The 12,637-nt window shown below is 33.9% G+C and overlaps 1 protein-coding gene across 2 annotated transcripts in view; it reads right to left on the reverse strand.

Annotated features, from left to right (window-relative positions):
* 5PtaseI (inositol polyphosphate-5-phosphatase A) overlaps window positions 1-11,959 on the reverse strand; it is a 41,450-nt gene extending 29,491 nt beyond the window's left edge. For both annotated transcript variants that reach the window (XM_088270185.1, XM_088270184.1), the window contains exons 1-2: window positions 11,136-11,959; window positions 6,243-6,473 (exon numbers count right to left, since the gene is read on the reverse strand). In XM_088270185.1, coding sequence (XP_088126311.1) covers window positions 6,243-6,473; window positions 11,136-11,216 — 312 coding nt within the window. In that variant the 5' untranslated portion in view covers window positions 11,217-11,959. The remainder of the gene's footprint in view (window positions 1-6,242; window positions 6,474-11,135) is intronic.
* Between the last annotated feature and the right edge of the window lie 678 nt (window positions 11,960-12,637).

The following is a 12,637-nucleotide window of genomic DNA, read 5'->3' on the forward strand; positions in this document are numbered from 1 at the left end:
TGCCTCTTTTGCTGGGATATAGTACATTTTTTGGGCATTCCGAAATTGCATTTACCAAGTAAAAATTTAAATTATAAATATTTTTTAGTCTTTAACTACAAAATTCCTTTGTTAGAAGCCGCTAACGTCAATACTAATATATTTTAATCCCTGAAATTCCACTAACCAAGTTGAAAGTCATCACAAAGATAATAAAATGCATAAAGCACGTAGTAAAAGACTTAAATGGATATTCCTTCTTGGCAGTAAGTCCGCCAATATGCTAATTAGTTTGCACAAAAAGTTTAAGCACCGAATTGTGCGTAGTTACCCCAGTTATGGTATATAATAAAACAACTGTTTAGCATTTTCTACTTTCATTTTATTTGACCAGTGACTGAGCTTCTTCGATGCCGACACCATCAGACTGGTGAGAGGCTAGACAGAATTCTACTCGTATGTTATAAATGTCCGCCTCAGTAGTGTAATGGTCAGCACGCTTGGCTACCATTCTGGAGGTCCCGGGATCGATTCCTAGGGGGGGTCAAATAAATAAAAGTGATTTTTTCACTGTAGTATTTATTCAATATTACCCTGGACTGGTACCTAAAGCGGAGGGCTGATCACCTTTCCTTCATGTGTAAACGATCAAGATAACTCTTCATTTATATGATGCAGTGCCCTATGCACCATTGGGGTGCAGATAAGGGTTTAATTAAAATTAAAAATGTTATAAACATAACAAGGCAGATTTTATAAAAAAATTCTAACAAAACGAATTTAAATTGAATGAATTTATGTAGTGTTTTTTTTTATTTATTTAAAGGAATAACCTGCAAAAACCTCAATTGTAGAGGCTTGTCTACAGGTAGGATAGTAAGGACAGGGGAGGTAGATGTGAAAAATACATCACAAACACCCAGACCAATTGAAAATAAATCTTTCTTGAATTTATTTTGGAATTGGCGGGAATCGAACCCGCAACGCCAGTTTCACAGTCGAGCGTTTACCCACTACGCCACAGAGCCTACGAATAATAATTACGTATAAAGTAAAACAAAATTCATTCGTAATTTAAATTTCAGATGGTTTTACCAAGTGAAATTTAAATTGGATAGATATATCGCTCATCCCTTTCAAGAACGTCATAAATCAAATGATTGTTCAGGAGAACGTTTTTACAGTTTAAAAATATAATACAATGTATTAAAAATAAATATCAAGCCACTTATTGAACTTTTTACTGTGCTACAGATCTTTTTAGGTAAAACCTGAATGTTTTTTCTCCATTTGAAAAATATTTAGTATATTTAAAAAAAAAAATAAACAATACCTTTTGTTCAAAATGCAAAAATAACACTTTCTGCCCTGTAGCAGGTATATATTTAGTTAAAAATATGCCTCTTTTGCTGGGATATAGTACATTTTATGGGCATTCCGAAAACATGCACAACTGAAAATGGACGATTTTTGATATTTGACGTTATTGAAAGGAGTGAGCGATATGTGACATCCGAATTCATAAATGAAAAAATTAAATTCGTTTCAAGGAATATTTATTTTATTTCATATTTAATTTCATAATTTGTATGCAAAAGATCTCATCATATATCATCATTCGGACCTCACATACTATAAGAGTTTCTGCTTAATAAAAAGCTTCTTTACATCTCACCAATAGATGTCTCTAGTGAAGTTCTAGTGATTCAAGAACAAGGTTTCTAAATTGGTTCATATATATAGAACTTCCAAGAATTTGAGTAGTGTGGTTGTCAATAATGGGTAGAATTGGTGAATGTTACACGTGTGTAAAGTGATCACTTAAACCAGCCTATGACGGTCGTCAGCCCCGTAAATGCCCAGACTTCCATATTCTTCTTCATCTTTGATGAGATGTTAAAAATAATAGATCTCATCATTATGATTTTCACAAAAAAAAATACATATATTTTTAAATAAAGTTTTTTTTTCAATACCCCCGTTTATATTTTCCTTCCATTTAGGTTTTCGTATGCAAAAAAACTCATCTAAAAGATTTTTTGAAAAAAAAAAAGATAAATAAAGAGAAAATGTTTTCTTTTCAATACACAATATACATTTTCCCTCCATTTAAGTTTTTTTTCAGTCCCTTAAAAAGCATAAATTAAGGGGAAACTGTATATAAAACAGAATTTTTAAAAAATTACATTTTATTTCACTATGCTCAGTAGACGCAGCCTAGATATTATATTTATAAGATATTCTATTTATATATTGTAGTAGAAAAATAATTGTATAATGATGAAACGCATTGCAGCAATGCCGTCTGCTATATTATGTACATGCAGATGGAGTTTGCATGACCGCAATTGTGTGACAAGGATTGCAAATTTATGCAAAATGACTAGAGAGGTCTTTGTACTTCCTCAGAAAATATTTTACATCCTTGTTGCATTTATGCATAAATAATCACAGTTTGATAAAGACATAGAAAGGAGAGTGAATGCTGGGAACAGAGTGAATGGTGCACTAAAATCAGTTTTAGCAAATAAAAATCTATCAAAATCTATCAAAATCAAAATCAGTTTTAGCAAATAAAAATCTATCAAAATCTATCAAATAAAAATCATGGTTTTTGAAAGAGATGAATGTAGATCTGAGTGTGAAATATTGGTAAATGGGGAGATTTTGGAACAGGTAGATGATTTCATATATTTGGGTAGTATGTTTTCTAGGGATGGAAAGATTGATAAAGACATAGAAAGGAGAGTGAATGCTGGGAACAGAGTGAATGGTGCACTAAAATCAGTTTTAGCAAATAAAAATCTATCAGATGAAGCTAAACTGGCAGTACACAATGGAGTTCTGGTTCCAACCCTTATGTATGGAAGCGAAGCATGGAGTTAGCAAAAGAAGGATGAAAGCAGACTGAATGCAGTCGAAATGCGATCCCTCAGACGAATGTGTGGCAAAATGATGTTTGATAGATGTTCGAATGCTGAATGTAAGTAAGGCTGAGATAAGCATTATCGATAAAATTAAGAAAGGTGTGTTGAGATGGTTTGGACATGTGGAGCGTATGAGTGAAGAAAGAACGGTTGGAAAAAGAAGCAGAGGACGACCGAGGAAAACTTGGCACAATCAGGTATGTCAAATACTTGAAAGCGGCCGGGTCAGGAGTCGTAATAATCGTCGGGTATGTATGAGGAGATGCATGAATGTAGAAGAGGCAAAGAATGTTTACAAAGACAGAGTGGTTTGGCGTTCGATTCTCTCTGCCTACCCTTGCGGGGAAGCGGCGTGATGGTTAGTTAGTTAGTTAGTTAATCACAGTTTTTAATGTAAAACTAACTTATTTATTGTAACTGCTGACAGTTGGTAGAATTCCATATTTAATTGTTGGGTAATATATCCAAAATTAAACGAGGTTTATTGGATTGAATTCTACATTTATTTATGTATATGTTAATACGTGACGCGTTTCGTCTTATAAAGACATTATCAAACACTCAAGTGTTTGATAATGTCTTAATAAGACGAAACGCATCACGTATTAACATATACATAAATAAATGTAGAATTCAATCCAATAAATCTTGTTTAATTTTGGATATATTAACCAACAATTAGTAAAACTAACTAACTAACCATCATACCGCTTTCTGCAGGGGTAGGCCGAGAGAATAGAACAACATACCAGGGTGGTATGTTGTTCTTTGCAAAAAAAAATTGCCTCTTCCACATTCATGCATCTCCTCATACATACCCGCCGGTTATTTCGTGACCTGACCACTTTTAAGTACATACATATTTGACATACTTGACTATGCCAAGTTTTTCTCGATCTTCCTCTGCTTCTTTTTCCAACTATATTCGCCTTATAAATTTGTTTTACCGTTCTTTCCTCACTCATATGTTCAACATGTCCAAACCATCTCTACACACCTTTCTTATTTTATAACAATAACAAAAACATAAAAACTACCTTTGTTATTAATGTATAAAATAAATTAATCAATACTGCATTACAACTGCGCCCACCTCAGCGGTGTAATGGTTAGGGTATTTAGCTACCGTGCTGGAGGTCCCGGGTTCAATTCCCAGGGCATCAAACGGAAGGGAATGGGTCTAGGTGATCGGAGGGCATGTATGACTAGATGTATGGACGTGAAGGAAGTGAGGAGTGTATTTCAGGACAGAAAAGTGTGGCATTCCATCCTCTCTGCCTACCTCTGCGGAGAAACGGCATGATGGTAGTGGTAGTAGTAGTAGTTAATTGATTATATGTTACATATTTGATGTCATAATAATAACTTGCATTGCGGTAAACGCATTATTTTATCAAACTGTAGTTGGAATAATAATAATTGAAATCATGAAACCACAAAACCTGTTTACAATTATAATATTATAAAGCAAATTTATTATAAATTATTGATAATGGGTGAACAGCAAAAAATCTGACGACTTTGATGGACCCAAACATTTTCAAACTTAATATGTTTTTTCAAAGCAACGATAGCACATTTTAAGAGTACATTTTTTTTTAATACAGTGGAATCTTTTATAACGAGTAATTTAAATAACGAACCAAAAAAAGTGTAGAAGTGAATTGCGCTAATGCAAACTTATCCAAGTTTAAGGTCGCAGTCCTTACTCTGAAAGGCTTTTCGTATATTTTTTAATTAGTGTCAAAAAATCATAAATTTATTCTTTATTTGTTTTTGAAACTATGTATTGAAGTATTCTCCTTCATTATTTATTGTTCCTGTGGCCGCCGCCTGTTCCACTTAGATATCGAATGCTAGCTATCTCTCTATCTCCTCGGGGGTCTCTCTGGGGGTCTATGTCCTTGAGGGTTTCCTTGAAGGGCGATACGTGGAAGTCTGTCTTCTGACATTCTGTTTACGTGTTCATGGTATATGGATATTTCAAATTACATTATAAATATCCGACTGAGATGAAGCAATTTATGGGAAGAAAATATGAAAGTGTTTAGGCGATTCACAAGGTTTAAGACCTGTCATCGGCTGGTTCAATTTTAAGCAATCCCAATGAGGATAAATCCACCAAATCTGTAACATACTTTCAAAGATTCAAACATACTCAAAATATTTTTTGCACACAATTTAAACATTGAACGAATTATTTTTTTTAGATGGGAATTGCATTTATTATCTAACTTGATTATTATGTACAAAGTTTATAGATCATCAAGTGGATTTTTGTTTATTCTAACTTAAAAAAATGTTTTATTTTAATCTGTGTTGGGAACAGGAGGGATAATCTAGTGTGGGCCAATCAGGAACTTGTCAGCATTTACTCATGGCTGGGAGAAAGCCACGTTAAACTCCTCGGGAGAAACCGGACTGTTGACTGTCGTCAGCAGACCTTCCATTCCACTAGAAGAGGGTTCGGCATTTTGTATCCTAGCTTGATTTATGGTACCAATGTCCTTCACTATTTTATCATGTACGATACCACCTCTTGTGACAGTTCCTTATGAACTATCATTATTGCTGGGAGAAAACCACGTTAAACTCTTCAGGAGAAGCAGGACTGTTGACTGTCGACAGCAGACCTTCCGTTCCACTAGAAGAGGGTTCGGCATTTTGTGTCCTAGCTTGGTTTATGGTACCAATGTCCTTCACTAGTTTTATCATGTATGATACCACCTCTCATGACAGTTCCTTATGAACTATCATCATTGCTGGGAGAAAACCACGATAAACTCTTCAGGAGAAGCAGGACTGTTGACTGTCGACAGCAGACCTTCCGTTCCACTAGAAGAGGGTTCGGCATTTTGTATCCTAGCTTGGTTTATGGTACCAATGTCCTTCACTAGTTTTATCATGTATGATACCACCTCTCGTGACAGATTCTTATGAACTATTAAATTGCACAGATTGGAATAGGGCTTGCGGTTACTTGTGATAAGGTTACTTGTAATTATGTTTTGAATATTGAGAGCATTAACTTTGTGGATCATACTGATATATTATTTTGAGAAATAAAAAGACTTTGTTTTTTGATCCACTCACATTTTTATTAACCAAATAGTTTCGGCAACAACCTGTTGCCCTCTTCAGGGTTTGTTTTATGACTAACACAATATTTGTTTTATAACTTTAACAATATTTGTTATAAGTCTTTTTATTTCTCAAAATAATATACTTGTAATTAGTATACTAATTAGGGTCGGGGTTGAAAAAAAAAACCGCCCGACAATGTGTTAATTAATAATGACAAAACCGCCCGACAACATTGTGTTAATTAATGGTTACCGTGAATTTCTCTGGTGAACTGAAGTCTTCATCCAAGTATATTCTTATCTTGTCAAAGAGTCGAAGTTCGGGACTGTCGCAGAGTCTCTGAACAAACTCCTTGACGTACTGCATGGACTTCTCGTACGTCTTCCCCCCGACCTCCTGCATGTGCAGGCCGATGAACTTGGGCTCCATCTTGGCCACAGCCTGCAGGAACTCCGCGGTCCACATCGGCAGCATGTCAGTCGGCTGAAAAGATGAGACACTGATCAATATCACTTTGTACACAAAATACAAAAATTATACAACATTATAATAATTTTTTAAAAAAATTATATTTTTTAAAGAAAATCATTTATTTTTTTATTGATTTGGCGTTTAATTTGTAGAACTCCATTTTAATTTATGTATTGATTTTAAATCAAACACAGATTTTTTGAGTCTACTAAGTTATATTTTATTGAGAAAAACACATAAAAATTTAATATTGTGACAATTGTTTCGCCTTGTTAGGGCATTATCAATCGAATGACATTCGTTCAGAGGTCCTCCAAGGATGTGACTTCGTTTGCGAGCGAGTGCGTCACAATTATAGAGAATGTGGATTGGCGTTTCGTTATCTTCTATATAAAATCTGCATACTGGGGAGTCATGTAGTCGAATTTTTGTCATGTGTTTCCTCAGTATGCAGTGTCCTGTCAAGGTCCTGGTTAGGATTCTTATTTGTTTTTTTGCTACATTTTTTTCTAAATTACTCAAAAATCGCTCAAAATTCATTAGTTAAAAAAAATTACTGCATTTGCTCCAATTGACAGTGAAATATTATATAATAATGAGTAGAATTGGTGAATGTTACACGTGTGTAAAGTGATCACTTAAACCAGCCTATGACGGTCGTCAGCCCCGTAAATGCCCAGACTTCCACATTCTTCTTCATCTTTGATGAGATGTCAAAAAATAATATGAAAATAACTCCTGTAATTGGAGATAATCCAGATTTTGTGAACAAGTATTTGGACACACTCAAAATGTTGGAAATATTATATTATTAATAATCATAGCATTCCCACTTACATGTGGGGCGTAACACCGGTTCAAGTTACAAAACATGGCGATCATGGAATTCAAAAGGATAATTCACTCTATCTGGAAACAATGACACACTATAGAAGGACAGTGAATCATTTAGTTATACACAGATAATTATTATCCATTCCCAACGTGACAAATGTGAAATTCACAAAAATAAATTAAGTAGTAAAACAAATGTTATATATTTATAAATGAGGAATGTTTACGTCCCTTTGGTTTGATGAGCGGAGTATTACAATAGAACACAGGAAATAAGTTGTGATATAGTGAGTAATCAAAATCAAATGCAGGAAATCGGAATCAAAGTCCATATCCATTTATTTTTTGTAACTGCAGACAGTTGGTAGAATTCCATATTGAATTGTTGGGTAATATATCCAAAATTAAATACGGTTAATGGATTGAATTCTACTTTATTTACATATCGCTCACTCCTTTCAAGAACGTCATAAATCAAAAATCGTCAATTTTAAGTTGTTGATGTTTTCGAAATTCCCAGAAAATATACTATATCCCAGCAAAAGCGGCATATTTTAAACATAATATTTACCCGCTACAGGGCAGAAAGTGTTGTTTTTGCATTTTGAAGAAAAGGTATTTTTTAATTTTTTTTTTAAACATACTAAATATTTTTCAAATGGAGAAAAAACCTTCAGGTTTTACCTAAAAAGATCTGTTACACAGTAAAAAGTTCAGTAAGTGGCTTGATATTTATTTTTATTACATTGTATTATATTTCAAAACTTTAAAAACGTTCTACTGAAAAATCAAGTTTTTTGATTTATGACGTTCTTGAAAGGAGTGAGCGATATATGATATCGCTCACTCCTTTCAACAACGTCGTATATCAAAAAACTTGATTTTTCAGGAGATTGTTTTAAAGTTTAAGAATATAATAAAATGTATTAAAAATAAATATCAAGCCACTTTTCACTGTGCAACAGATCTTTTTAGGTAAAACCTGAATTATTTTTCTGCGTTTGAAAAATGTTTAGTATATTTAAAAAAATAATTAAACAATACCTTTTCTTCAAAATGCAAAACCAACACTTTCTGCCTATAGCGGGTAAATATTAAGTTAAAAATATGCCGCTTTTGCTGGGATATAGTAAATTTTCTAAGCATTCCGAAAACATGCACAACTGAGAATTGACGATTTTTGACGATGTGACATTGTTGAAAGGAGAGACCGATACGTGAAGCGTTTCGTCTTATTAAGACATTATCAAACATGTGTTTGATAATATCTTAATAAGATGAAACGCGTAACATATCATGTATGTAAATAAAGTAGAATTCAATCCATTAACCGTGTATAATTTTGGATATATTACCCAACAATTCCATATCGATACCGCAGCTATACTAATGGAGACATTTCTCTCATGTTCAATGTTTAGTTAACTCCTAAAATAAATACAAGATTTTTTTTAATTAAACACTTGTATAATACCACTTAATGAGTTTAGTTTCATTACACAAGACTAGTTTCAAAAACTAACATATGTTTTCATCTACAGGTGAAAAGTAAAACTAACAAGCTAAAAATATTCAGGTATATATATAGAGGTTGATAGGGTAATAAATAGAGGGGGGGAGGATTAACGAACGGGACTTTTTGTAAAAGGAAACATAGATAATAATGGTGACGTATTTAGAAACAGCATATTATTAATAAACGTTTTATCAGAATTTAAATAATTTCATTAATTGATTTGGCAGTCACTTTGTGGTAAAATCTATCCATTTTTGATTAATATTTAACCTTTTTATAAGTATTTACTAAGTAAAACATTAATTAAGAATTTAAATATTTTAAGTATTTTTGAATTTTCTAAATTGTTTATGACTTGATCTTTATTTGTAGCTGAATGTAATAATTTAAGTATATGTGAGTCAAATGAGTGGTAAGTTTCTATTACGTGATTCGGGAATTCCTAAAAAAGAATTATTAGTAAGTCCACGGCGATGTTCTCCGATTCTAATTTCTCGCAGTTTGCCCATTTTATTTTTTTTTTGGCAGTCATCAGGATAGTTTTAAATCACTTTTGCGCTAATTTAACACATTGTTTGCGGGAAACGCTTGAAAGCGTCTTTTACATACTGTTGGTAGAGAGCGGGAGAAGCTTATAAGCTTTCTATTTGCTTACTTCAGGTAGAGCGCTTGCAGAGGCATGCAAAGATAATTAATTAGAGTAGGCAGTAGAGGTAGGTAGTAAGGTAAGCTAGGTACTACTTATTAGGGTAGGCAGTACAGGTAGGTAGTAAAGTAGGCTGGTACTACCTAGTAAGGAAATAGTGGTACTGGTTGCGTTTTTATATGTCACGCGAGTAAGTTAGGATAGGCACTGCTTTTCTCGCTATATGGAAGGATGGCCCCTAAGCGAGAGACGCCAAATAACATTGTACAGATCGAAATAACGTTTGCGGTTACTTGTAATTAGTAAATGACCCTAATTAGTATACTAATGGGGTCGGGGTTGATGAAAAAACTGCCCGACATCAATGTGTTGATGAAATGATTTTGGTTTCTTAAAGAGAGCACTTTCTACACCCACTGCCGTTTCTAGGGCACTAATATGAACACTTTCAACAGCAGGAGTCAAGAAGCACGCTGTTTGCCATAACCAATGTTTTGTATTGCGTGTGTTACTGTTACATTCAACAGATGGCGCTGCCATTGCGGTCAGAAAGCTTTTTTTCAAAAAAATTTACCTATCACAGGTAAAAACACCTTTCACGGGTATATACATAGTAATAACTTTAGGAGATTTAGGATTTTGACAAAATTAACTATAACATGCATATTGCCTTCTATATAACAAACCAGTTTTTATGCCCCAAGGGTCTTGTACACATTAGCGGTGATACAGATATGCAACCCCGAGTCCCCTAGCCATTGCTGCTATTCTCATTTTCCTGACTACTATTCCCGATCCATTTCCTTTCCTATTTAGAAGTAATACCCTTCACTCGCGTCATCTGTACCCCATAAATATATTACACTCCTTTATTCATCAATCTAAGTGCAGGACTGATCACCTTGCCTGTTTGTAGTCGGTGATAAATTAAATTAATTGATTAATTAAATTATAAGGGAAAAATCAATCCTCCAGTTCCTTAGTTCCAAAAATAATCAATGCTCAAAATGACAACTAAACCTTATCTACACCTAATTGTGCATAAGGCACTGCATCATAAAGAAGCTATGTTATCTTGATCGATAATTACATGAAGGCATAGCGATCAGTCTTGTGATTCAGGTACCAGTCCAGGGTGATATTAAATAAATATTAGAATAAAAAATCACTAATACTTATTTTGACGGTATTTTGACTCCAGCACGGTAGTCAAACACGCTAACTAGTACACTACGGAGGCATACAAATAATAAAATAATGAAAATTAATTTTTGTCTGTGTTCAGTAACAACTTTCAAAGAAATAATAACATTCAAATTGAGAACATGGGAAATTAACATGGAATCAGTAATAACTTTCGAAAACTAATATTGACATTGAAATAAAAACATGATGAATTCATAGAAAAACTTTAGCATGACAATAATTTTCCGTGTTCAAATTAATATATTCAATTCAGGAAATAGCCATATGTTTTACGTTTCACATATTTTGAACCTATTTGTTCGGAAACGATATTACGAATTTCGTATCGAATCGTCGGGCTGTAAGTCGTGACAATGAACGAGACGTATTATTGTTATTTATAATAGCCAGCATTTCAATCGATACACTTCCAAAGTTTACGCAAACAGGTGATAAGATAAAACTTTTCCAACTCCAAAAAAACAATACTCACAGACTCGAAAATGGAGCCGACATTGGCGGTGACGAGGAGGAGAGGTATCTTTTCAGTGCCCATCTTTTTGAATTTCAACATCTTTGGGAAAATATAAAAACATACATCCGAAGCCACAACACGCACTACACTGGGTTATAATTCTGTTTGCACCGAGAACGCGCAATTTCACGTCATTTTTACGTATTTATCTGGTCAGTGACGCTCGCGCGGACCGAGCGATTATCATTCATAACTGTTTTCGCGTGTCGTCGGCCGTTTTCCTCGTCTATTTGTTTGATTATTTTGTGAAAAATATAACAGGTTCTGTACGTCGATCCATATATTGTGCCATTTTATCTCTTGTCACACCCTCCGGCAGGGCTGCACTTGGCCGAACTCGGCGCAACACTCCTCACTGCTCACTCGACTCGACTCGCTTTCTGACAGATTACAGATTTCTGCTTTTGAGGTTATGTCATGTCAGAAAAGTGTGGGGTCGGTAACCGTTGCACTTGGGAACACCTAAAGGCATTTAGATAGTAAAACTCTCACTTTTATTTTTTTTAATTGCACTCATTTTGGCACTGATTCTCAATAAATATATTCCTGGAGAAATTTTGAATTTCGAGTTTTTTTCTTTACATCGTATTTCAAAAAAATGTTTGAATGGTGAAATAAGGAAAGAATACAAGGCTGAAATAAGCATTTTTGATAAAATTAAGAAAGGTGTGTTGAGATAGTTCGGACATGTGGAACGTATGAATGAGGATAGAACGGTTAAACAAATGAGGCAAATGTAGTTGAAAAAAGAAGAAGAAGAAGACCGAGGAAAACTTTGCACAATTGACATACGTCAAACACTTGAAAGTGGCTGGGTCAGGAGTCGAAATAATCAGCGGGCATGTATGAGGAGATGCATGAATGTGGAAGAGGCGAAGGATATTTGCAAAGACAGGGTGGTATGGCGTTCTATTCTCTCTTTGTAGTTAGTTTACATCGTATTTCAAAAACCCGACAGTCTTAATATAGGAACATGATTTTAGTAAAACGTGATGACGCTAATCTATTCATGATATGTTTGTTCCCCAAAGTCATGTGTTATCACAGAAATGTGCGCAGAGGTTGTCTCTCGTGTCCCGCTCTATAAATCAATCTCAACATTAAAAATAAAAAAAATCAAAGCTACCATGGTAATAATAATTTACGTGAACTTTTTTTTAGTAAATTCTTAATTTTATCACACTTCGCGGTCGTTTGTTCTTACAAGTGTTTTTGCAGAATGGAAAAAAGATTACACTAATAACTACCCAAAAATTGTTTCCCAATCCAAAGGTTATCCGTAGTTTATCTGTTTATTAAATAATGTGATATATTGCGTCTAACCTGCGTCATCAATATAAATTAATTCTAATCACAAATATACTAAAAATATGCGATGTTTGAACCTAAGATAACTAAATGTGTTCTTTGTTGTTATAAAAATTTGTTAAATATGCATAAACTTAATATAAAATGAAAGT

The sequence above is a fragment of the Brachycentrus maculatus genome, unplaced genomic scaffold (genome assembly GCF_059751285.1).
Source record: "Brachycentrus maculatus isolate JH-2025_06_01 unplaced genomic scaffold, ASM5975128v1 h1tg000374l, whole genome shotgun sequence".
Lineage (NCBI taxonomy): Eukaryota > Metazoa > Arthropoda > Insecta > Trichoptera > Brachycentridae > Brachycentrus > Brachycentrus maculatus.